This window comes from Nyctereutes procyonoides, unplaced genomic scaffold, assembly GCF_905146905.1.
Source record: "Nyctereutes procyonoides isolate TBG_1078 unplaced genomic scaffold, NYPRO_anot_genome, whole genome shotgun sequence".
Taxonomy (NCBI): domain Eukaryota; kingdom Metazoa; phylum Chordata; class Mammalia; order Carnivora; family Canidae; genus Nyctereutes; species Nyctereutes procyonoides.
This window is the reverse complement of record NW_026575052.1, coordinates 61,511,379-61,538,270: the sequence shown is the minus strand read 5'-3', so window position 1 is coordinate 61,538,270 and position 26,892 is coordinate 61,511,379. Positions and strand designations below refer to the sequence as shown.

Sequence of the window (26,892 nt, the reverse complement as noted above, 5' to 3'; positions counted from 1 at the left end):
AGGAGGAGGGACGGGGGAGGGGGATGCTGAGCCGCGCACCGCCCCGGAAAGTGATTTCCCCAGGCGGGGTTGAGGGCGGGGCCTCTACGGGAGCCGGGAGGGGCCGAGGGCGCTCCTCTCGCCACCGCGAGGTGCGGCTGTGCCTGAAGCGGCAGCATCGGGTCTTCGGAGGCTGCTGCCTCGGGGTCGCGCTTTCTTCTTTCGTCCGGGTCCCCCGAGGAGTGCCCTGCGCTTCACGCCGCGCCTCGGGGTAGGCACGTGGGCGCGGGCCCCCGGCTTGAGGGGAGGGGGCGAGGGCGGACCGCCGCGCGCGTGTCCCCGTCTGCGGAGCGGGCTCCGGGGACCCGGGGGGGGGGGCGGGGGGCTCCGGGGAAACCCGAGCCCGGGAGGGGTGCGGCGGGAGGGCGGGGCTGCTCGGAGCGGAGAGAGCGGGGAGCGCCGCGGTGACCCGTTGGTGCAGCGCGGTGCTGGGAGCATCTGCTACCGGGGGGCGGGGGGGCCGCCTCTGGGTTCGTGGAGGGAGAGACGGAATCGTGGCCGGACGCTCCTGAAATTGGGGGGAAACCGACGCAGGAGGAGAGGCGCCTCCGTTGAGCCTAGGAACCCTGTGTCCCAGCCCTGCCGGACCAGCAGCCTGGAAGCCTGCGGCCGGACTGCCCGCCCGTGTCGCCGGGCCGCGAGGCTGCATTCCCGAATCCTACTCCAGGCAGGTTTGCAAATTTGCACGATCACTTATAAAAAAAAAAAAAAAAAAGGCTCTTTTCTCCATCACTCCGTCGTGACGTATCAGAGGGCGAGCAGACCCGTAGAATCGTAGAAGCGTCGAAAAGTTCACTTCTGTGCGTGCGCGTCTTCCGAAGAGTGGGATGCTGGCTGCCGAGAAGGACGCCTCTGCCACCCGGCCTCGCTTGCTGCGGCCGCGCCGTCCCAGTCCCAGTCCCAGTCCCAGTCCCAGTCCCAGTCCCAGTCCCAGTCGGGGCTGTGTCCGCCGAGGGCGCACGTTATTTTTAGGGACCTCGTTGAAAAACCTGCACACTGGCAGGGTCCGTGCCGGCGGTTGTAGGTTAGGTGGAGGTGGGAACCTGCACGGACAACAGGCCTCTTCAAAAAAAAAAAAAAAAAAAGATTGGTGAGGATAATTGCAGGCTCCTCTGCCTTTTTTTTTTTTTTAAGATTTATTTATTCTATTTATTTATGATACACACACAGAGAGAGAGAGGCAGAGACACAGGCCGAGGAAGAAGCAGGCTCCATGCAGGGAGCCTGATGTGAGCCTGGATCCTGGATCCTGGCATCATGTCCTGGGTGAAAGGCAGATGTTCAACCACTGAGCCCCCCGGGCGTCCCTAACTATTCGTTTTGATTTGACCTAGAAATAAACAGGTTGCTGCTGGAGGAAAATGCTAGCACGGATGGGGTGCATGGAAGCAAGGCTTTTTTTTTTTTTTTTTTTTTCTGTTGAAGATAAGAATTGATGGGTGCATAGAAGATTAAGTAGCAACTGGGACTATAGTCCTTCTGGGAGGAGTCCTCTGTTTAACGGCCCAGGAAACGAGTTGCAGAGGTTGAGGCAGCTGTGAAGCATTAATACAGAACTGGTTATTTGTAGAGAAGCAGCCAAGTTTGTAGACTTAAAACACTACAGGGAGTGAATTTGTTACAGATGTCTGTTCCTCGGGCTCTACGTACACTTTGGAAGTGGTGAGTTCGTGGCTTTTTTTTTAGTATTACGGTTGATTTTTAAGTTGACTAGCTACACAGTTTACACAGTTTAGTAGTCCCAAATAAATCAACATTACAAACACGCTCCAGTATTTTGAATGGACGCAGCTAAATTCCCTTCGATTATTCTTTTAGCCACCGTGTTTGTCTTTTCACTTAGCCAATGAAGTGTTTATACTCGTTTCTTCGATAAAACCTTTTACAACAGTGGAAATAGTCGCTTTTTCTCACGCAGGCCTAAAGATACCAGTAGCTAAGTGACTGTGGGGGAGGGGCTTTATTGTACGATTCCAAATTAAATAATGAAGAAACCTTTCCGTCTCTGAATCCCAGAACGTGACTAATGTGTCTAAATTAATACTTCCGTCTGCCTGCTGGTTTTATCCACCTGGATGTCTTACCAACATCTCTAACTCAGCGTGTCCATATTTGAACAGTATACTACCCCTTTCTCCTGATGTCCCAATGTCCTTTAAGAACATCTCCTTGGAATTAGCTTTGAAAACCCCTTCCCTAGACACTGGTTTGAGACAAGTAATAAAGTTTCATGTGCAAGGAGTTAAGTCTGTTTCCTTGCCACTGCTACCACCCTGGACCAAACCTTTGGTATCTCTTGCCTGGGCTATTGCAGGAGGTTCTTTACTGTGTCATTACTATAGGACTGTAACCAATTAGCCTTCCCAAGGGTAATTAGTTCACAGCCCAAACTAAATGTAATGATCATAAATCACCAAGTAGTGTAATTTCAGTAAAACATTAGTTCCCTCTCTGCTCCCCCAAACCCCTCATCTGCCGGAAAAGAAAAGAAACTCCGTGGCTTTCCATAATTAACAAATTACAGGAAGTCTTGATTATCTGAGGATAATTGTCAGTAAAGGAAAATTCACTTAAAGTGGATCCATCTGATGTGGATACCAAACTTGCACCGTAACAAAAGAAGGAATGATCAAAATACCTTTTTATTTTTTTCAAAATACCTTTTTAAAAAAAACTAATTTTTTAAAAGTTTTATGATTATAACCAAGGCTATTAAATGTAACTATACTAATTGATTACTTGTTCATTATAAGTCATTATAAGGCTTTTCTGTGTAATTATTCTGAAAGAATATGGAATGGCATCATAGGCCTCGGCATTTGATGCTTGACTTTACACAGTCATAAAGTTATTTTTGCAAATATTAATCCTTTCCCGCTTAATTTCTTTCAAAATGCCTTATTGGAAAGTTCTCAATCCAATTATTAACTGTTCCAAGTGCCTGACCTTGGTCAATCAGAAGCTTCGCTTATGATTTGAGCCTCTGCACCTTTTATTCAGTCAAACATGAATGATGTTTACAATACTCAACTTTTACTTGGGAAAGAGTTACCAACATGTTATATCTTGTGATTTGTGCTATACTTTGCAATCTCAGTAAACTGCAGGGATTCCAGTATGGTAATAACTTAATGAGAAGGCTGAGTGCAAGCTCCCCCTCCCACTTAACCTGAATCCAGGGGTTGTTACTAATACTGAAATACCCAAGATTGTGAAAATGTAACTGTTTCTCTTCCTCCCTTCAGTGGAAAATTGTAAGTGCTATCCCCAAGAGAAGCTCACATAGTAACAAGAGCTTGTGGCATGCCACTTGGAGTTGTTGGGTGCTTTCTTTGCCCTGAAATTTGGAGGAAGGAGCAGATGTCCAGCTAAATCTGTGTTAGCCCTTGAAAATGTGTTTGCAGATGTTAATTTTTTTTTTTTTAAGATTTTATTTATTCATGAGAGACACAGAGAGAGAGAGACACAGGCAGAGGGGGAAGCAGGCCCCATGCAGGGATCCTGATGTGGGACTCGATCCTGGGTCTCCAGGATCAGGCCCTGGGCCGAAGGGGGCACTAAACCGCTGAGCCACCCGGGCTGCTCTGCAGACGTTAACGTAGTCCATTATATGGTAGTTTGTTTGCAGGGTTTTTTTTTTTGTTGTTGTTGTTGTTGTTTTGGAGAGGGTGGGAGGGAAAGGTTGACGACCACAGAGCTTGCCAAACTCTATTGTAATTTCTTAACCCTTCCCCTATTAGTGTCTGTTTTTCATGTGGTTCTACGTGAAATGCTTTCCCTGACTTTTTGGTATCTAAATCATATCTTAATATGAAATGGTTTCTTGGTAGTAGTAGCCTTTTCACAGTCTGCTACTTTCCCTGCCTCCCAAGTGGATGTGATTTGTTGTTCACTTACACTCTGGTATTGCGTTATCTCTATAATAGGCATTTACCTTTCTGGTTCTTTGTGAGTTGAACTATGAGGTCCCCAAGGGCAGGGTTACATTGTCAGTTTGCATTTAGTGTGTGTACGTATGTATGTGTGTATGTATGTGTACTCAAACATGTGAACTGCCCATGTTCATAGAGCCAGTTAGCCTCCTGCCTACCACTGTATGTCATTTCTAAGAATCCTGTGATGTTTTCCCTCACAAAAGGTTTTGGTGCCCTGGAAAAATCGTACAGTACACATCATAGACCTTCAGTGTTCAAACCAAACTAAAACCACATAAAACAGATTATGTGAGTTAAAACAGTAGAACACGTTAGGTACACAGGTATTCTTTGAAGTATAACACACATATTAGCAGCCTAGCAGCAAAATGTAGATGACTTGAAATTCTAGCTAATGAGGTGGATAAAATTTACATTACACTTTACTTTTAAATCTAAAAATAGCGTTGAGTCAGCTCAGGAGAACTCTATCACAGTAACTGAGACAAGGGTGCAGCATGCAATGGAGCCTTGTTTCTTTTTTTCTGCACTGCCTTACTTGTAGGGACTGGTCCCCAAATGGCACCACTTAGCTTCTGGTTTTGAAATGGTGCTAGAAATAATATTCTTTTTCTGTTTCAGTAGTATTTTTTATTTTTTAAAAAAATATTTTTAGGGATCCCTGGGTGGTGCAGCGGTTTGGCGCCTGCCTTTGGCCCAAGGCGCGATCCTGGAGACCGGGGATCGAATCCCACGTCAGGCTCCCCACATGGAGCCTGCTTCTCCCTCTGCCTGTGTCTCTGCCTCTCTCTCTCTATCTCTCTCTCTCTATGCTAAAAATATTTTTTTTTAATTTTTTTTATTTAGTTATGATAGTCACAGAGACAGAGAGGCAGAGACACAGGCAGAGGGAGAAGCAGCCTCCATGCCCGGAGCCCGACCTGGGACTCGATCCTGGGTCTCCAGGATCACGCCCTGGGCCAAAGGCAGGCCCTAAACCGCTGTGCCACCCAAGGATCCCTCAGTAGTATTTTTTAGATGATTTTATAATCCCGAACATTTTGCGAATCACAGAATAAAGAATATACCTTTGAAATCACCCTTTAACCACATTTTTGGGTTATTTACACTGTCAGCAGATTGCTACAAAATACCGTTGCCTCTGGGGGCTGATTGCATTCCAAGTAATTACCCTGGAGAGGCCCAGCCCCGTTTGCTACTTTCTTTCTTTTTTTGTAATTTATGTCTGTAGTTTTTTTGTCTTTCTAGCTCTCTAACATGCTACCTTAAATATTTTTTAATATAATCTGTTGGGAACAGCTGTTTGTAGCTTAACATTTGTTGACCTAAAATTCGTCTTCTGATTACTAAAACTGTGTTGTAATGGAGTTTAACCTGTTAAATGAGGAGTACCAGATGAGGGACCATCCTTCAGAACAGTACTTGCTCACCTTTTGGCCATCAACAGTCCCTTTGACAATCTGAGAGAAACTAATAAAGACAAAAAAAATTTTTTTTAATAAAGAAAAATTTAAGGGAATGTAGCAGAAAATTTAAATGTTTTAAAGTTGTATGTAAATTTGAAAGAGCTAGTGGCTCCTTTGCCCCTAAAGATACTCACCTGGGGACCACCGGGACTTTTTCAAAAGGAGGTAGTTTTCTAACTTCATCCAGGCATCATGCACCATTTTAGACAGATTACGTTGTGCACTCAGGTCACTTGGGTGCCTAAAAACTATTTTCTCTTACGTAATAGACTTAAAAGCAGAGGAAATATTCCTTCTGTGACGTATATGTTACTAATAGCAGGGAGTGGAAATCTGGAAGATAAAAATCTAGGTGGAGAAAATTCTTTTATCTGGATGTAGAGACCGCACAGGCAGTGATCACTAGCCAACCTTTGACTGTAGCTATCGTTTGTTTTCATCTGGGTCAGCATACTACTTTGATCGCCTGTAACAATGTAGATTATTTGTCATATGTAAACCAATGCTGGTTAAAAGTTTACCAGGAATAACTGCCTCTTTTCTTATGCTTTGGGCATATAGTCACTGTTCTAAATGACTGTCTCTAAATAGCCATGTAGGTTATGGCTTTATTACTTTTAAGCTTCTGTTCAGATGTCACCAAACTAATGGGGACTTTCCTGATCACGCCATAAAGATACCACCACCACCACCACCACCCACACCTTCTCTACTCTTCTTATCCTTCCTAATCTTTCTCTGTAAAATTTAGAGTCTCCAACATAAATTTTGTATATTGTTCCTCATTTTTCTCCCACCAGAAAGTAAGCTCCTGGAGGGCAGGGTCTTTCTGCTGCCCTAGCGCCAAGGACACAACCTCACTGCCAGTGGGTCTGCCAAAGGGTGTGTTAGCCAAGTTACCTAAGATACACAGTCAATGTTTGTTTTTCATGAACATTATCACAGTTTGTGCATACTTCTTCATGGTTTAAAAGAGTGTGAAAATGTATACACGTTTCTTTCTCTCATCTTCATTAAGTGGTTTTTATTTCTTTAGCATAAAATCACTTTTTCTTACCTAAGTCCTCAAGTTTTGCTTCTTTGCCAAAGTCCCTACTGGAAATTGAATTCCTGGGTTTGCCCTCAAAATACTCTGCAAACAACAATGTTGATTACATCTTCATAATATAACAGAAATACATTTAATTTTACAACAGAAATAGATGTTGAGTGTCAGGCAAAATAAACACCCAGAGGACAGTAAAATGATTGCTTGGGTACGGTGGTGCTGCACATTACTATCCTGTTGAGTTCAAAGGAAAGCTCCTTGAACTAGTCTCATAGGCTTTGCCAATCTTTGGACCTAACGTGGCTTTCAACAACCCATCTCTTTGTCCCTTGGGGATTTTAAGACTGCAAAGGTTGTTGTTAATTGAGATGTAATTCACCATAAAATTCACCTTCTTAAAATTGTAATAGTCCATGGTTTTTTAGTGTATTTGCAAGATGGCGCCCCACCATCACCACTATTTAATTCTAAGAACATTTTTCATCAAAATGAAACCCTATACTCCTATGTAGTTATTTCCTAGTCTCTCCTTCCCCCAAGTCCCTTGGCAACCACTATCTGCTTTCTGTATCTCTGGATTTGCTCTTCTGGATGGAAGCATACAATATTTGGCCTCTTGTATCTGGCTTCTCTCACTTAGCATAATGTTTTCAAGGTTCCTCCATCTTGTAGCATGTATCAGTACTTCACTCTTTTTTATGGGTGAATGTTACTCCATCGAATGGATATACCACATTTTCTTATCTGTGCTTCAGTTGGTAGACATTGAGGTGGTTTTCACCTGAGGCTATTATGAATAATACTGTGATGCGCGTTTGTGTACAAGTTTTCATAAGAGCATATGTTTCACTTCTCTTTGGTACATACTGGGAGTGCAATTGCTGGGTCATATGGGACCTCTGTTATTAACCTTTTGAGGATTGTTTTCCAAAATGGCTGCATTGTTTGCATTCTTTCCAGCAATGTATGAGGGTCCCAGTTTCTCCACATCCTCACCAACACTTTTTTTTTTTTTTAAGATTTTGTTCATTTATTCATGAGAGACACAGGCAGAGGGAGAAGCAGGCTCCATGCAAGGAGCCCGATGTGGGACTCCAGGATCACGCCCTGGGCTGAAGGCAGGTGCCAAACCGCTGAACCACCCAGGGATCCCCAACACTTTTTATTATCCAACTTTTATTGTAGTCATCATAGTAGGGATGAAGTGTGGTATCTCATTGTGGTTTTGATTTGCCTTCCTCTGATGGCTAAAAGTGCTGAACATATTTTCATGTGCTTATTGGCCATTTGTGTATCTTCTGTGGGAAAATGTCTATTCAGATCCTTTGCCTATTTTTAATTAGGTTGTCTTTTAATTATTGTGTTTTAAGAGTTTTTTTGCATATTTCAGATACAATTCTATCAGATTTGTAAACTGTTTTTCCCATTCTCTGGGTTTTTTTTACTAATTTGAATGTAAAACACAAGTTTTTAATTGTGATGAAGTCCAATTTTTCTTTTTGTTTTTTTTTTAAAGACCTTATATATTCATGAGAGACACAGAGGGAGAGAGAGGCAGAGACCTAGGTAGAGGGAGAAATAGGCTCCCTGCAGGGAGCTCAATGCGGGACTCATCCCTGCCTGATCTGAAGGCAGACGCTCAACTGTTGAGCCACCCAGGCATACCTGAAGTCCAGTTCATTTGTATTTTCTTTGATTGCTTCTGCTTTATGTGTTAGATCTAAGAGATTATTGCCTACCCCAAGATCATGAGGATTTACACTTATGCTTTCTTCTAAGAGTTTTGTAGCTTTTAGCTCTTATATCTTTGATCCATTTTGAGTTAATTTTTATATACAATGTTAGGTAGAAATTCATTTTCTTCTTTTTTTTTTTCCTAAATATTCCACCTATTTACAGAGAGAGAGACCTCACACATGTGCAAGCAGGAGGAGGAACAGAGGGAGAGGGAGAGAGAATCTCCAGCAGACCATGCTGAGTGCAGAGGCCAACACAGGGCCCAATCCCATGGCCCCAAAATCACAACCTGAGCTGAAATCAAGAGTCAGACGCTCAACCGACCAGACCACCAGGCACCCATGAGGCTTGTTTTCATTCTTGTGAATGTATACATCTGAGCTCAGAACACTCCCTTGAAAAGAATATTCTTTACCCCCCCTTGAATGGTGGTACTCGTTGACCATAAATTTGTAATTTTAATTCTGGACTCTGTTCTGTCAGTTTATATTGTCTATCCTTTTGCCAGTACCCACACCATCTTGATAGCTGTGGCTTTTATAGTAACTTTTATATTCAGGAAGTGTGAATCTCTTACCTATGTGCCAAGATAATTTTGAAATTGAGCTTAAGTTAAATAACGACAAATAGACAAGGAATCATTCTTCAAAATAAGTCTCAGCAGGCCCCAAACTAACCTAATTCTTAGGAACAGAATGGCCATCTAGACTAACCCAGTCAGATCATTTTTTTCCTCCCTTCATTTATTCAGCAGTGATTTTAGGGAGATTCTATACCAACACAACTGTGAGCAATGTTGAACACTGGACAATGTAAAAATCTAGTGTCCAGGAGATGGTTTTGGAAATTTCATCCCATGTAGGAGACATCAAGGTTTTCAGCCAGAGTTCTGATGGTAGGGTTAGGACACTCTTAAGAAATGTTAGAGGCAAAATTTTTAGGGCTTGCAATGGATAAATTATAAGTCGGTGAAAGAGAATAAGGGATTGGAGCTACCTCTATTTCTAGCTTGGGGATGATGGGTAGGTGAAGTCGATGGGCAGATGGTAGAGGAGTAGACTGCACAGGGTTGAATAAATACACACAGTAGTGTCATCTGGTCTTTCAAGAAGTCCAGCAAGGCGGAAGGAGAGAACAGGGTCGTGAAAAGGTTAAATGTGTTTGTTTTGTTGGTTGTATTTTAGGATGGAGCATACTTAACTATCTGGGATAAAAAAAAAAATTGCAAATGTGATGGGTGGTTTAATTATTACTGTAGATCTCAAAAGAAACAAAGACATTCTTTCCTCAAAGACAGTTGGTAGGAGAGATGATGTTTGATGATCTGTATTTTCCCTGGAGCTACCATTAGAAGGTAGGTATTAAGGAACTTTACAACATAAGAGTAGTTAAAGGGTTAGAGTAGCCACTGAGAACTGTAGGTAAAATAACAAGGAAACAAAAAATAGGAATGAGAAAGACAAGACAGAGGATGGGTTCAGGAAGTCTAACAGCTAAACATCAGTTCCTAAAAGAAAAAAAACAGAGAAAATAGAGGGCAAGAGATTATCAGTGAAATATTTCATGAAAAGTTCCCCATAAAGAAGCACAGTATAGATTCCAGATTGAAAGGACCCATTTGACAAAACAAGGGTAGGGGATTGAAGGGACAAACTTACAGGGGCACCTGGGTGGCTCAGTCTGTTAAACGTGCAACTTTTGATTCCATCTGATCTCAGGGCTGTGAGAGCAAGTCCCGCATCAGGCTCTGAGCTCAGCTAGGAATCTGCTTGAGATTCTTCTCTCCCTCTGCCCCACCCCACTTGCGTGCACTCACGTGTTATCTCTCTCAAATCTTTAAAGAAACAAACAAAAGGCATAAATTCCAGTTATAAAATAAATAAGACACAGGAATGCAATGTATGGCATAGGGAATATAGTTAATAATATTGTAACAAGTTTGTATGATGACAGATGGTAGTGAGATTTCCTGGGAATGACTTCATAATATGTGTAAATGTTGAACCACAATGTTGTACATCTGAAACTAATATAATATTGTATGACAACTACATTGCAGTAAAAAAAAAAAAAGGAAGGACCTATTTGAGTACCCAATATAATATCAATATGAAGATGTAACTACAAGTTTCCGGAGAAAGAAAATAGGCCACAGAGAGAAGGGATCAGGAATCAGAATGGCTTCCGATTTCACAGCAGCAACACCAAAAGCAAGATAACTGAGCAAAGCCTGCATATTTCCAGCAGAAAATTATTTTCAGCACTTATTTCTATATGCAACCAGGTAATTCAATCCACTATGAGGGGCAGAGAAAGATTTTCAGACACTCCGGCTACAGAAACAGGAGAACAAGCCAAGAATAGAGGAGTAGTAGTATATAACAAATGGGATGGGACATGCTCTTTCCACAACAGACCTAGTGGTACTCATCAACTCATGTACAGCTGTGACTTCAATACATGGTAAAGCTTTAAAGTGAAGGATGCCTCGGTGGCTCTGCAGTTAAGTGTCTGCCTTTGGCTCAGGTCAGGATCCCAGGGTCCTGGGATCAAGTCCCGCATCAGGCTCCCTTCATGGAGCCTGCTTCTCCCTTTGCCTGTGTCTCTGCCTCTCTCCCTGGGTCTCTCCTGAAAAAATAAATGAAATCTTTAAAAGACAAACTTTAAAGTGAGTGAGCAACTACAATATGAATGTGTTTAATTCTGCTGATTTGCACATTTTGAAATTATTAAAATGGTGTATTCATTTATCACAAGGTAAAAAAAAAAAGTTATAAGAGGTAGAAACAGCCAGCTCAAACCACTCCTACAGTTTAGCTGTAGAAGATAGATAAGGGTCAGTAGTTAAGGTATGAGAATGAGGAGTGGTATACAATTTTTCTATTTTCTCCTTGGAAAGTTTTTAAATCAGAAAATCCAAAAGTGTCTAATGTAAGTGCCTAGTGCCCTGCCCAGTAGGAGCTTAGCTAACTTGGGCTAAATCTAACTGCGATAGGTTCTTTCCTGGATGTTTTCCTAGGACCTTGGCTTTTAAGTTCCGTCTAGGGCAGGTTTTCCAGGTTCACATGACAAAAGCAGCTTCGATGACAGATAAGTTTTTCATCATTTAAGTACTTTGACCAGTGGCCTTTGGACAAATGTTTAATTCAGAAAAATAAACGTAGCCTAAACAAATCTTGTTATCTTACAGCGTGAACTTCGTGCTTGAAGACTATAAAGACTACTTTGAAAATGGAAAACCGAGAACCAGCGGATCCTTCTCAAAATACCAAACAGTCTATTATCTCAGAGGAGGTATAAGTTCTTTTTCAGTTCCCTTCCCTCTCCCCACAGAGAGCTGAGTTTAAATGAAATGTATAAACTGTGGTTTCAGATGCTTATGTTTAATTCTTTTCTTTTTTTGTATTTAATTCATAAAGACCTTTTTTTTTTAAAGATTTTATTTATTTATTCATGACAGAGAGAGAGAGAGAGAGAGGCAGAGACACAGGCAGAGGGAGAAGCAGTCTCCATGCAGGGAGCCCGACACGGGACTCAATCCTGGGTCTCTAGGATCAGGCCCCGGACTGAAGGCAGCGCTAAACCGCTGAGCCACCTGGGCTGTCCTGTAAAGACAATTTTTAAACATTATTCCTGCTCCCTTTTTAGGACATTTTGCTCTTGTGTGGGAGGAACAGTGTTGCTCTTAATTATATGTGCTAATGAAATGGAGGCTGTTTCTAAAGTGGATTTTGGCAATTCAAAAATACTCAAATTTTATTCAGAGTTTCCCTGGGTAGAAGAATAAGTCCTATTCTTGAGTTTTAGAATTTTAGACATTACATACTTAAGTATCATATCTTAGCTATTTATGGTCTTGATATAGATGTTTAAGAACAATAAGAATCTAAGTTGTTAGTTGTCAGAATTCCAGAACTAATGTATGTGTTAGTTACATTGTTATTTGGTTTAGCTTTTAATAAGTCTCTTTCTGCAGGAACCATTGCAGTGGATAAATTTTAAATCTTTCATCTTGGAACTCTGATCTTGACACCTTCCTGCAGTTATTTACGATTTAAAAATCTTTTCATGTGGTCTGTGAATAGATCTGCTGGTAATTTTTAGGTTGCTGCTGGCCAGAAGTGAAAGATAGGATAGTAAGAAAAAGGCTACTGCTCTATGTCCACAGTGAAACTCTCCTGTCAGTTCAGTATAGTGACATAGGTAAGTTAGTTCTGGTAACTGAAACTCAGTGTCTAGGCGGAACGATCCTGGGCCACTTGTCTCAAATGGGGTGGGAAACCCATGTGTCCCTGGAAATGCAGTCATTGGACATGGTGTCTTTCCATGAGTCTCTACCTGCTAAACACACCTGTGTGACGAGCTCCCAGCTCCGAGGGTAGAACACTAGGTCCCAGAAAAATCCTCATTCCTCGGTCCTCACTCTCCACCCTCCTACCCACCACCTCAAGAGTTTTTCAATTATCATCACTTTTCACTTCTCAGTATCACGTCCAAAACTGCAGAAAGCAGCAGAACCACCCTTCAGGGAAAAAAGAAAAAAAAAAAAAAAAACCCTTTCCTTACATTGAACTGAAAACCTGCACACAGACTATTGGGAGGGAAACGTCATTACTGGGAGGGCCAGGCAGAGAAAATCTGAAAGAAAACAAACCTTCTAAATAAAATCCTCAGTTTGAAAGTCTCCCAACTTAATGTCTCCTTTTAGTTAATTTCAGAAGGAAAATGGGTCAAGCTTGAAAAAACAACATACATGGATCCTACTGGTAAAATAAGGTAAATTGTTTTTTCCATTTTGTAAAATGCTTGGTATTTGGATTCTCAGGGTCACTGTTTAGCATTTGGCATAAACTCTGATAGCTTCCTCATTGTAAACTTGATCTTAAATGAAAACTCTAATCCAGTGTCTTCCCATTGTCAGAATGTTTGGATTGCTTATAATCTCTGGATAAAATTACGTTGTCAATTTGTTATAGCAACAAATCAGGAATTGATCTTAACACCATTCTCCCTGAGGAGATTTGAATGAACCAGAAATTTTGGGCCAAGCCTCATTTAAGCTGATAAAGCAGTAGAATAATTAACAGTCCCAGCTGCCTCCTTCTGGTGACACCAGTTTTAAATCTGTAAATTAGAAGGCCTAAGGAGAGAATAGTGCCTGGTTTGAGGTAAAATTTACATCCTTTAAACCTTGCTTATGCAAATGTGAATTGGGGGGAAAAAAGTTTTGCAAAACATTTCACAGTAACCAATTGCCATAAAGATAAGACACTCTCCAACCTAAATAATCCCACTCCAGAGACTGTTTGGAGTCAGATTTGTGCATGAAAAAATGTTCATCAAAATTTAAAAAGACAAAAAACAAATTGAAAGAACCGTAACCATTTTTAAAACTGGGAAACAATTGTTACAATGTAATATAATAAAAGTGTATGAGGGAATATGGAAAGTGATATTGCAACAACTTTGTATGGGGACTACACTTACTGTCGTGGCCATTTTGTAATGTGTACAATTATTGAGTCACTGTGTTGTACACCTCAGATACAATATTGTGTATCAAGTATTCTTCAACTTAAAAATGGAGAAGTCATTTTTTAGTGTATTCATTTGGTAAAATCTCTGTAGTTCTCTACAAAGCTGATCCTAAAGACAATCTAGCAATATGAGACAAGGGATTAAATTGATAACAACATTGGATATTGTATATATGTCTTTTAAATTCTTTCCAAATAATATGTAAGAAAAGGCTAGAAGGGAAACGGGCAAAATATTAATGGCAGTTGTGTGGTAAACCTTTTCCTTTTGCTAAGTAATCAGGTAAGGATACAGAGTTTCTTCTTGAGGAAATACATCTTATCATCCCTGTGAAAGTACACAGAGTTGCCAGTAACTGAAACCACTGTATTTTTTTTTAAGATTTTATTTATTCATGAGAGACACACAGAGAGAGGTAGAGACATAGGGAGAAGGAGAAGCAGGCTCCGTAAGGGGAGCCCAGTGTGGGACTCGATCTCAAAACCTTGGAAATCGCACCCTGAGCCAAAGGCTCAATCACTGAGCCACCAAGGTATCCCTGAAACCACTTTAATTACATTTACTAAACTAGCAAAGATATTAATAAGGGCCAGTGTTGGAGAGCTGGGGGAAACAATGGGCTATCCATTGCACTATTAAATTAAAACTTCAAAATGAGAAAGCAGAACACACCACAGTCCAACAGTAAAAGTGTCCAGTAGAACACTTGACATGAGTTTGATGTACAGAACTAAATAGACAATAACTAGTGGCTACAGAAATGTGGCCAGCCTGAGCCTTTAGGAACACAGTATGCTCAAATACACTTGTATTTGTGAAAATGTAGACTGATTAGAACTCAATTTGTAGTGAGATGGTTTGGCTCTTTTCCCAATGAAGTTGTTTAAGTTTGTAACACAGATATGACTCTTAACGTTAATTGAGCTAAAGAGTAGGTGTTGGTTTACACCAACTCATCTCTCTACCTGACTCCTCTTCCTCTTTCAGCATTTCTTAATCAGAGATGTGCATCAGAATCCTCTGGAGGCTTCCTTCCCACCTGCCCCCAAAATACTCTCATCCAGGTCTCACCCCCAGGGTGTCTGTCTCAATAGTTGAGGGGTACACCCTTAAGCCTACCAAATACCCTGCACTCATGTGACCGTTTATAGCATGTTCACCTCCGTTCTTGCACGTGGAGGTCTTCCCCGAGACTTCAAGGTGCTCTTCCATAATATGTTGGCATTTCATACCAGAATGTCAGGCTTTGAAGAGTGAATCTCTGTACTTCCCTACCATAGGTCCTGATGTATAAACTTAGTTTTATCCATTATCCAGTATGTAAGCATGTCAGTAATGAAATAGCAGCTAGAAAATCTTTGTCCCACCATGTTATTCATGGATAAAGATATGGAATTGATTTTAGTTGTGTGAATATTGCCGGCAATATGTGCCTTTATAGACATTCAGGACAGAGCCACAGTCATCCTTTGTTGCATTCCTGTCTCTCGTGTTTGTTGACTAGGCTTACAGTATGTTATACAAAAACAGGCTTTCCTAGAACAAGGACTCAAAAAATGGAGGAGCTTAACTAGAATCAGAATTTTAAAGCTATAAGAAGCTTTTGAAATAACATACTGTTAATTACCTAGTTTTACAAATAGGAACACACTCAAGGAGTTTGTAGGTATGGGGTTAGCTGGCAGGCGGATAGAGATTAAGATTTTCTGGCTCAATCAAATGTCCATTTTGCAGAGTCGCTTGAAGATTATTGGAGCTCTCAGGCATTCCTGGTCTAGGATTCCTTATAAATGCATTTATGTGTCCTTGCTCGTGATTTATGGCTCATTACTGATTATTTTCCTTCATCTTAACCACTATAATGATGCTATTCTTTTTGTTTCCCTTTTCCTAGTGTATTTGGGTTGACATCTTCAGTGCTGCTCCCAGCACTGTCTTCTTCAGTCTTTACAACTAACCTTAAGAGGCAGCAGAGAGAGCTATGCCAAAAGGTGTTTTGTCTCTTGCAATCTGTATTATTTACTGATCAGAATTGCTTGTTGGTTGGCTTCTTGTTACTAACAGGAATGTTGGGCAGTTGTGAGTTATCATAATAGTCTTTGGTTTTCATAGGTTCATTTTGACACATTTGCCATTAGAATTTTGGTGGAATGCTTAAAGATTTACAGTTTATAGAAAGGTTTTGTTTTGTTTTTTAACTAAATACCTGGATTTTTTTCCATAGAAATGTGGCACAGTCTGACCCTTAAGGACAAGGAGGTCAAAAGTGCGAGGACCCTTCTGGGCAGCCCATCTCCTCATACCCACTCTTCTGTGGGGAGACCAATGTTGATGCTTTTCTATGCTAGTCCCCAGCACCACTTGGATGTCCTGCTTCTCTTAGATCCAAAGTTGATTTGCTTCTTCATTCCCATCTCTTATCACTGATCCTTTCTGTTTTTTTTTTAAAAGATTTATTTGTTTGTTTGTTTATTTATTTATTTATTTATTTATTTATTTATTTATTTATTTATTTATTTATTTTTGATAGAGAGAGGGAGAGAGGCAGAGACACAGGAGGGAGAAGCAGGCTTCATGCCGGGAGCCCAACGCGGGACTCGATCCCGGGACTCCAGAATTGTGCCCTGGGCCAAAGGCAGGCGCTAAACCGTTGAGCCACCCAGGGATCCCCGCCTTTCTGTTTAAGGCATAAGAGAGTGAAGGGAAATTTCCCTCACATGCCCTTCCCCTTCAAACACAATTGTACCCAGAACTGGATTTCCCAGAAAGAAACAGCTAATCAGGCTGGAGCTATATAAAAGGGAGCAGGAACTTGCTGTTACTTATCTAACTTTTTCCTCTGTGGATGATCTTCCCCTTAGGTAAGACAGATCTCACACATGCAAAAGAGAGCACTTAGCCTAAATTTAATAATTCCTCAATTAATAAATGGAATGGTTCTGCTTTCTTAAAATTGTTGTTTTAGGTCACATATCAATAACATCTCAGTAGTTCATGTTATGCTGAATATTTTTTGTTTTTAACAAAAAGGCTGGACTTTTCATAGAGGCGTAATCTGCACTGACTGTTCAGTAGCTTCATGGCTTAACTGACTGCTCACCTGTAGATTTATGATCCACACTGAAATATTTCCAGTGAGTGATTTGAAAGGCAGTTCAAGCAAACTACAGGCCTTCTCTTTAGATATTCCTCAGAGTTAGATGAAGGATGGCATGTTTTATTTGGAAAAATTTTCAGAAGCTGCAGGAAAGCACGGTTGGCTTTTCCTATAGACTTGTATGGTTGTGGTCTTGACCATTATCAATAGTACACTTGCTTGCTTTGCATCCGAAAGTTCTGGCTGTGGACAGAAAATCCAAGAACATTCTCCCCTGTAATACTAACAATTTTGTTTTTTCTTCTCTGCCTGAACAGAACTTGGGAAACTGTGAAACGTACAACCAGGAAAGGACAGTCGGCTGATGGTAGGAGTGCAAACTCATTACAGCTCTTCATGAAGGAAGTCACCATGCATTATTGGCAGGAGGCGGGCTTCTTTGTATTTTAACCAAGACCTCAGAGCAGTTCTCTTCAACTATGACCTTTTATCTTTAAACCTACTTTTCCTTTTTGCAATGCTATGTGACTAAATCAGGCTTGCTTTCTTTTCTTTTTTAATTTAAAGATTTATCAGAGAGCCCTCGTGAGCACAGGGTGGCTGGGGCAGAGGGAGAGTGAGTTTAAGCAAACTCTTTGCTGACCTGGGGCTCGATCTCACAACCCTGAAATCATGACCTGAGCCAAAACCAAGAGTTGGATGTTTAACCACATGCACCACCCAGGCATCCCAGTCAGGCTTTCTTGATAAATAACTTCTGGCTTGTTATCACGGCTCAGGACAGTGTTTTGGGAGATAAGGTATACTAATATTTATAGCCAAATACAAGTCAGTTTATTTTGAAGCCACATACTGTGTCTAACTATGACTTCTAGAAATACTTTGTATTCTGTTCAAAGGACCTGGGTGAGAGCCTTTAATTTGGAAAAATACTTGGCCCTACTTTATGATGGACCAGTTGCTTTATAAATTGGTGAGGACCATGGAATTAGGCAAAGATTATTCTATTCATTTATCTCACTGTCCCTCCCAGGCATAAATGCTTGACTACAAAGATTGAAAATCACCTCTGGTCGAAGGGAAGTTGGGCAGTAGGTCTTTGTTTTTCCCTTTCACGCTTCCTTTTCATTTTGTTGTCTGTTTTTACTGGAAGTAAACAGTAGCTGGCCACAGCTGCTGTCTTGCCTGCCAAGAAAGTCAGGGGCGAGGGGTTAGCCAAGAGTTCCTCGTAGGCAATTTGTGTGTTCCAGAACGCAGTGGGGTTTTGTCTCTGTTTTAAGGCAACGTAAAAGGTTTCTTGGGAGAAAAGGTCCTTGATCCTAGGACAATCAAATCCAGTCTAGCTACATATTCCACAAACTGCAGTCCTGACTTGATTCACTCCTTAAAGGAAACATGAGTGCATGTAAACCAGGGTCACTTCATCAGCAGTCTGGCTTGCTGCAGGGTGAGACGTTTGTCTCTGCAGAGGTTAGCGTGAAGAGGTAATTTGTCCTTGACCTTGTACTAAATGTTCACGGACGTTTAATTAGGGATTTCCTTGGTTTTATTTCCTGGTCACAGGTGTGGCAGTCATCCCGGTGCTGCAGCGGACTCTTCATTACGAGTGCATCGTTCTGGTGAAGCAGTTCCGACCACCGATGGGAGGCTATTGCCTAGAATTCCCCGCAGGTGAGTTCCTGTGCTGAGAACTGCAGCGCTTGGACACTGAACACCTTGGCTGCCCCCCTCCCCCAGTTTTAAGTACAACAAAAGCATATTTGCAGTGAGGCACCACCGGTCATATTCTAGTGACACACTAAGCCTGAGAGGCGAGGCAGGAGTGGTGTCCCTGTCCCAGCCCACCTTTCCAAGCCACCGCTCAGCAGCATTCTTTCTAGCTTCTTTCTGAGTAATTGCTTTTTGCTAATTTGTCAGCTGAATTCATTTTCTGTCACTAGCAATCTGCCTCTGATAAAAAATTTACAGTAGTAACCTAGGCCAGACTCCTAACTCCAAACACTATGAGTTTGATTGTCCTGTATGTACACAGGCCAAGGAAACTGTATTAATTTCCACTAGAATATTCTCTTGAGTTGCACAATTAAGTAGAGCTATCCTGAATTTGAGCTCTTGTGTCATCATAGGACTTAACTGGGTCGTTCGCATCTGAAGAAATCACATCTCATTTACTTATCATTAGTGGTGTAGGTTTTGTACTTTCAAAGTCCAGCCCCATGGTACCCATACCAACTTCTCATTTACCAGACATTTCACTGGAGAAATTAATAACTTAAAAAGTAATAGAATAGTCTCTATTTTACTTTTTCTTTGTGTTATTTCCTTTTAGGTAAAATAACCCAAGCTCTGCTGTCTTCCCCCCATGGCCTCTCTAGTTACTGCTTCCCCAAGCACAGCAGCTGCCTGCAGCCTGTCAGCCTCCCATCCTTCCCCCTCGCAGGTGATGCTCATGCTGGCGTTTCTCTCCAGGCCTCAGGATTGCTCTGTGAGGGGGGAAGCAAATTAGGAGACACTGTTGGGTGAAGAAACTGAAGTGTGCCAGGCTTCGTGGGCCAGGTCACATATCTGGGTCTGTAACCTATGCCAGTGACACAGCCCAGCCACTCATCCTTGCGGGAATCCGCACTGTCTGAGCTGCAGAACAACACAGTGCTGAGCGGCTCATGAAAACAGTCGAGGTCTAAACAAGAGGAACAGGTGGCAGCTCATGGAACCTACTCAATCTGCGTAGCATTTTATTCTTTGGCCTTTGTTTCTTATAAAAGTTCCTCAGTCTCTTTTACCCATCCAGCCACTTTTCACAGTCCTCTGATTCTTCCCATGTAGCTAAACAGCAATTATATCAGAAGAAGGAGAGGTTCCAAAAACCAGGGTTTCCCTAGCCCACCTCACAAATGACTTGGACTTCTAGGTCTCATCGATGACAACGAGAGCCCAGAAGCAGCCGCTCTTCGGGAGCTTGAGGAAGAAACTGGCTATAAAGGTGATGTCGCAGAGTGCTCTCCAGGTGTGTACTGCTACCCAGGTGTGCACTCAGGGATAGGCTCTTGAACATTGGTCAAGTGGTAGATTCTTGTGTGTGCAAAGGACTGTTGGGCTGTTCTTTATGCTCAGGATGCAGATGGCTTTTGTCTTGGTTAATTGACTGAAGGGAAATCCTAAGTAGATGTGGTCACCATCTACGAGTGAGCCTCCCATCCGCAGGAGAGCCAGTGTGAACAAGAAGGCCCTAAAGCTGGACAAGAAATGTGAAATTTGTTACCTTTCAGAGTTTCCCACATCCTGAGCTTTATGCTTTCTTAGCTCATCCACATGCCAAGCTCCTCACTGGAATCTTTTTCTTCAAGTGGTGAAAGGAGTTGACAGCATGGCAGTACCGTCTTTACCCCTGAGACTTAACCCCTCAGACTTACCAAACTTAGGACCTCAGGGGGAAAGTACGAGTGCTGTCTACACCTGTGCTCTGTAGTCCTACAGCTGTGCTGAGCAAACCGGGCCAACCATCCATTATCCTGCACAGGTTCTGTGTCCGCTATGAATTATGAGCCCAGTTTTCTCCCAAAGACATTGAAGTAATGAAACAAATGGTACATGACTGGTGTGTGTCACTATGATCTGTTGCTTCTCTCCGTAGCTGTGTGTATGGATCCAGGCTTGACAAACTGTACCACACACATCGTGACAGTAACTATTAACGGAGATGATGCTGAAAATGTGAGACCTAAACCAAAGCCAGGTGAGTGTGCAGTGGCTCCGTGGAACGTGGTTCTATTGGGTTAAATATTGTTCAACTTGCTACTGATTCAGTCTCTGACTGGTCAGAAGAATAACAGGCTTGTAGATACTTCATCAGTACTCCAGGCTCTTTTCCTAATCTTGGGTCCTTTAGCCTTTTTCTTTCAGCACCTACTGATCTTTATGCTTTCTTTATAAAATGTTAAATTGCAGTATTTCCATTATTTGCTATGTGGAGTTTATTCCCACTTAACATGAGCCACAGGTCTGAGCAGTAAATTGTGAAAATCTTCAAAATCGCTGATTTCGGACTTCGTGTGTATGGTAAGAATGGTAGAAATAATTGTTAGAGGACAGCGGCTGACTATTCTTCACAGAGTTCCATACTTAGAGAAATGTTTTGGAAATTCCTTGCTATTACATTTCTCTGCAAGTTTGGACTTGAGCTTTGATGCCTCTGGCCGTCCTAGGTGGCCTCCCACCCTGCTGAAGGCAGTGCTCACGCACACACCAGTCATGTAGTGCCGCCACACGCTGCCACTTCTCACCACCTCGGGTGCTCCTGAATATTCCAGGCCACCTCACAGCTGATTGTAAATGCTCAGCGTTCACGTTGCAGATACGTGTATGATACACAGTGCAAGAGTTGGCAGTCCTCAGCGCTGACCGGAATTACCACGAGCCTGCAGTTCCACTCGTGGGTTTACACCCAAAGAGCAAGGGCTCCAACAGGCACTTGACACCAGCATTTATAAAGCATCACTCACGGCACCCAAAACAGGGGGGGAACCACCCAGTTCACAGATGAATGGATAAACAAAGCGCAGTGTACATGCACAGTGGAACACCGGCCATTAAGGAGACCTGCTGGCACATGCTGTGACAGCAGGAATTCCGAAAGCGTCATGCCAAGTGTTTAGACCAAAAAGCATAAATAGGGTCGCCTGGCTGCCTCAGTCAGTAGAGCACGTGATTCTTGATCTTGGGGTCACGAGTTTGGGTCCCACACTGGGCATACAGCTCACTTTTAAAAAAGGGGAAAAAGTTTTAAGCATAAATATTGCTACCTAAAACTCATATGGTCACAGAGACAAAGTAGACGAGAGGTCAGCGTGTCTGGGGACTGTTCACTGGGTGCCAAGTGAACTGTTCACTGGGTGCCTTTTCTCTGTGAAAAAGTTCTAGAGAAGGACAGGGCTTAGGACTGCAGAGCAGTGTGAATGTATTTAATGCCACTGAACTAGACCTTTTAAAGTGGTTAAAATGGTGAATTTTCTGTGTATTTTAACAGCTTAAAAATACATACGTATATATCCTAGAACAGTCTTTAAATTTTGCCAGTACACATCTGATTTGGAGAACAATAATAATTTTGTGCTGTTGGAATGCTTTTCACCACCATGCACACAGATTAAATTAGGAGACCCAGGGTTCTGTGGAAGTTTTATGCCCATTTTGGGATGTCTCGCACAAAAGCCTCCTGGTGTTTGACCGCAGTGCGCTCCAGTGTTCTCCTTCTGTTTGTTTTCAGGAGACGGAGGTACGTTACCCAGCTAGCAGTGGCTGACCATGTGTATGGCTCAGCGCAGTGGAAATGGCAGCAGGCATTTTGTGGTGTTCTGGTAGGCCCTCTCCTTCTTCAGCTTTGTTTTCACTCGCACTTTGTTTGTTTAGAATTTGTCGAAGTAATTTCCTTACCAAAGAATGACCTGCTGAAGAGACTTGATGGTAAGCATTCTTAAGACTATTCCCCAACTTCTTTGATTTTCCCCATCCCCAACCCCATCTGGTGGGGCACTTACTGGAATTCCATTTCTGTCATTATATTCTTGTTAAAGTCAGACACCTAGAGACTGGGGTACAACTGCAGTTAACCAACAATAATTTTCCTTTCTGGGTAGCAGAGTTTGAAAATACAAGCAAAATATTCTATGTCAAGTGAAAACGTTCAGTAGGGTTAGGTTTTTTCCCTATGGAATAGTCAAGATCACATTCCTGCAGATCTGCCAAAAGCTCTCTACCTCAAATCTGTAATCCGTGGCAATGCAGAGACCTAATAAGTTGGTATCTCCTAGCTGATGCTCAACAATGCCAGCCTGCTGGATGGCTTCGCGCAGGGCAGAAATTAGAGGAGAATATAACAATATTCCTTCTACAAAGACTAAGGTAGATGAAGAGCAATATGCTGATATAATGAACCAAACTGGCAGTGTGACCCCTGGTAAATCACTGGTCAGGTAATTACGTCGTGTAATTACACGACGTCGTGTAATTACACGGGATTTGGTAAAAAAATAAATAAGATTATGTAGACAAATGTCCTTTAATGAAAGGACGGAGAGAAGCCCTGCAGGGAGCTCCTCGGTGGGGCCAGTAGGGCCCCATTCACTCACTTGTAAAAGAACAGATCATCTTTGTAATTTGGATGTTTTACAATTTTTACTTCGAAAAGTAACTTGAAGCACTATTTGACCTGAGGCATTGAGGGCCATCTCTTCTGCCCCTTCCCTAAGAACCAGTGGCTTAACAGTTCTATTTCCGATGCCGTGTTGCTTTAAAAGTATGAGCTTGCAAAAAGGACTGGGGTTTCAGAATTCCCAGAAAGTTCCCTTCCTCCTTTGCCGTCTTAAAACCTACACGTAAGGTAAAGAGCACCTTGGGGTCTGAGTTAGAAGCGCTCGCACGGAAGCAAGCTGTGGTTTATCCAGAGAAAGCTGTGGCTGCGAGAACAGACAGCACGGCTCCAAGCGTCGGGTCTGCCTGGGTCTGAGGCTCAGCGGGCCGTGTTTCCGTCACCAACTGGAACACGGTCCACGGCCTCTCCCGGCTCGTCTCCTAAAACAGGAGCAAGAGGCCCTGTCCCTGAGGAGGCAGGAGTCAAACGAGATGTTAGCACTAAGGGGCTTAAATGTTAGATGCTGTACGTCTTGACTATGTTTTTATATTAGAGAAGTATCCTCTCCAAGATCTTCCTTCTCGCTTCCATCGAGCGTAACGTCTAGCCTCAGAAGAGGGGAAGACAGCGAGGGAAGGAGGAAGGTGGAAAGGGCAGATCCATAGAAGGAGGAAGGGGGAATTGAACCCTTTTAGAATCAGAATATAATAAACCATTTCTTTAGCAAGTACTATTTGAGAAGGTATTTTGGGATTAATTTGCTACGAGGAATAGCTTTCCACACTTACAGGCACCTGCCATGTACAGAGGACCTCACCCTGCCTTCCAGGGTCATGTCTCTGAGTGTGAACCTAAACTAGTGGCTAGGAAAACACGTGACAGGAGCCCCAGTCTGATAACCTCCCCCCTGAGCAAAACAGTTCCTGTTAAAGCTCGCTGTACAGTGGAAGGTTCCGAGACCCCACTGCTGCTAGAATTCCAGTCCTGACAGGCATACGACGTGACATGTGCATGGAAAACACGTATTCCCCGGCAGTGGAGGAGACCCAGGGACTCCCTCAGTGAGGGACTGAAGAAGCACCTAGAGGGGCTATAAATGAAGTTAACCCTTGATCTGTGAGCTTAGAGCTGTGCTGTAAGCATCATCTCTGATGTGTGTGATCTTTGCTTGCTTTCTTGTTCTTTTGTTGGAAACGTAATCCTGCTTATGTATCTTTTCTTCTTCTGTCTTATTAGAGTTAAGACCCTTGAAGGTAGAAGGTGTCTCAGTCACCACTCTGTCTCCAGCATCCAGACTGATGACTGATCAGGGGGTAGTATGATCCCTGACACCCTTCATTATCTAACTTGTGTTCTTTATTTCCTCCAGCTCTGGTAGCTGAAGAACATCTGACAGTGGACGCCAGGGTCTATTCCTATGCTCTGGCACTGAAGCATGCAAACACGAAGCCATTTGAAGTGCCTTTCCTGAAGTTTTAAGGCCAGAGGACAGTAGCCATGTTTTTATAAACAAGACCACCAGGCCTCCTTCACTAAGACTTTGTATTCAGCTTAGCTTAATGTAGATTTGAAATTAGGTTTTTTCATTAAATAAAAGCCAACGCAGAATACATGTGGTGATATGGAATTGTGATTACAGGTAGGCTGTAGTCTTCATTTAAGTGCTAAATTCTGGCAAATATTGAGAAAGAACATAAATGCAGATACCCAGTTTTTAATCCAGTTTCTTTCTTTTTTTTTTTAAAGCTCAGCTGTTACTTATCTAATCTAGTCCGACAGATAGAGAAGTATTTCTAGAGGAAAAATGACCTGAATTCCAAATTGGGTCAGCTGCTCTCAGCCTCAGCTGAAACTTCAACTAGGAATGCAAATAACTGCTTATTACTACATTAATGTTTAAACAAAGATTTTTTTTTAAAGACCTATGTAGGGATTTTGCTGTTGTTCCTAATTATCTTCTATATGGAATTAATACACATCCTTGCATAGCAGAGTGTAAAGTCAACATAGAACAACATCTATGAGAAGCAGATGTTTACATTTGGCCAACGTCCTCCTGCCCACCCACATACTAAAGGTTAACAAACGCTTCAGCAATGGAAAACAGTTCACTGTAACGAGGTTAAGAAGCCAATGAATATACAGGGCCCTTCTCTCAAGCAGGTGTATATGCTTTAGAATTTCATTTCCTATCCTTACCTGAGAAAGTACTTGAAGTTCCTAATACCAGATCCATTTACATGGCTGCGGGTGGGGGGCATCACTGTCTTGGTTTTAAACCATGAATGTAGCCAGCAAGTTCCAGAAACCCAATACAACCACCTTAGAGTGGAGGACAGGAGGGCACTGTTTCCACTTCCTGCCATGCCTAAAGCCTGGTCATCCGGAAGGTCTCCCAGTGTCCTGGGCCATTTTCACATCTTTTGGCTGAGCTCGGCCCATGTTGACTTCTGTGGTCTCCAGCAGCTCCAGAACTATCACCCTGCAGGTGAGCACCCAGCGGAAGTCTCAGGGTGATGCTCCATGGCCAGCCCAAAGTCCTTTGTCCAGCCCTGGCTTTAGGCTCTTCGAACCACGTAAAACCAGGATGCTAATGCCAAAAATGCTGTACTACAGTTCATTTGTCTACAGGGTCACTGTGTATTCAGTGTGTATCACTGTTTTCATCTCTGTATCCACAGGTGTTTTTGTGAGCAAAAATACAACATCTATTAGACTTCCGAGACAAAGGGGGAAGCTGTGTTTGGAACTGGAGAACTGTCTAGATCAGGTCTACTTTAAATATTGCAAATATTGGTAGCCAACCACTTGCTCTAATAGTAGCCTTCCCCTGTGCCCCTAACCCTTTAAAAAAGAAAAAAAAAATCCTGTTTTTAATCATGGGCATCATGATTCTCCAGAGATCTTACTCCTCCTCCCTGAGCTCTCCAAAGACCGACTTCTCTAATCTCCCTTGTTACTGCCCTCCTTCACAGTCGAGACACGGAAGGCGGTGGGAAATATACAGACTCAGGCACAGTCTCCAGACTAGCTCTTCCAAAGCCGCTCCGCACAGGAGTTGAGGAACTGACTCTTAAATGTTGGTGCAGGGGAGGTCTTCATAACCCCTACCTGTCCTTTCTGCCCATTTCTCCCCCTAAGAGTGCAAGTTAGAAGTGACCGCTCAATTGTAGAACGGACCCCCAAAGCCACTTATATTAACCTTTCAACATCAAAGGCTGTACTTGGGCAGTTTGAGAGCTGGCAGTTTGGAGGTTTCCCTGGGCTGGCCCTGTTAACTTATCAGCATTTAAAAGTTGAAAGGTTTCCTATAAGAAACTTTGTTTCTACCTTCTCTTGGGGGAAAAAAAATGTATGCATCTATCCTAATGCCACTGGATCCATGTGTCTATGGTAACAGTGGCCCGAAGCCCTGCGATGTCCTGCTGGTGACCACTGTCCTGTCCTGCTGGCCGCTACCGCATCTGCCCACCTGTCGTCATCGTTGGGTTGTGATCCTGACCTGAGTAAGATCTACTTCCTGCGCTAAGAAAGGAAACACTGGAAACCTTTACTTCTGAAAAGGAACTTCAAAGATTAAGTTTGGTTTCTGTGGACACTGGGCACAAACTTTCTGCTGTTTCAGACGGAGGCTGGATGTTATCTGAGACAGTTTTCCTGTTCTTTTCAGTGTCCATTGCATAACTGAGCAGCTTTTAAGTTGGTCCCTGTTCCTGAGCAATTTCAGGATCAAACCCAAAACTGTAATTCCATTGGACCTGTGACCACAGACCTCTCAGGATGGGTTTTGTATGATTAGATGAACCTATAATCTTAGAAATCATTTAGTATCCGATTTTATTTTTCCAACACAAACTGAAACAATTTTATTAAATAAAAGTTTATTTTCTACTATTGACACT

At 42.5% G+C, this 26,892-nt stretch overlaps 1 protein-coding gene across 4 annotated transcripts; it reads left to right on the top strand.

The window, feature by feature from the left end:
* The first annotated feature begins 99 nt into the window (after positions 1–99).
* On the top strand, positions 100–26,888 carry NUDT5 (nudix hydrolase 5). Of its 4 annotated transcripts, none has more exons than XR_008665238.1 (11): positions 100–250; positions 11,416–11,519; positions 12,934–13,001; positions 17,178–17,227; positions 18,424–18,531; positions 19,772–19,867; positions 20,495–20,596; positions 22,127–22,135; positions 22,270–22,323; positions 24,360–24,629; positions 25,672–26,888. XR_008665238.1 is itself a non-coding variant. In XM_055331172.1 (10 exons), exons 2-10 carry the CDS (start codon positions 11,457–11,459, stop codon positions 24,467–24,469), a joined length of 660 nt encoding a protein of 219 aa, XP_055187147.1. In that variant the 5' UTR covers positions 100–250; positions 11,416–11,456; the 3' UTR covers positions 24,470–26,888. The 4 variants fall into 4 exon arrangements, 2 of the variants coding, with proteins under 2 accessions (XP_055187147.1, XP_055187148.1); XR_008665237.1 differs by having other exon boundaries at positions 24,360–25,760; positions 26,391–26,888; XM_055331172.1 differs by having other exon boundaries at positions 24,360–26,888.
* The last annotated feature ends 4 nt before the right edge of the window (positions 26,889–26,892 follow it).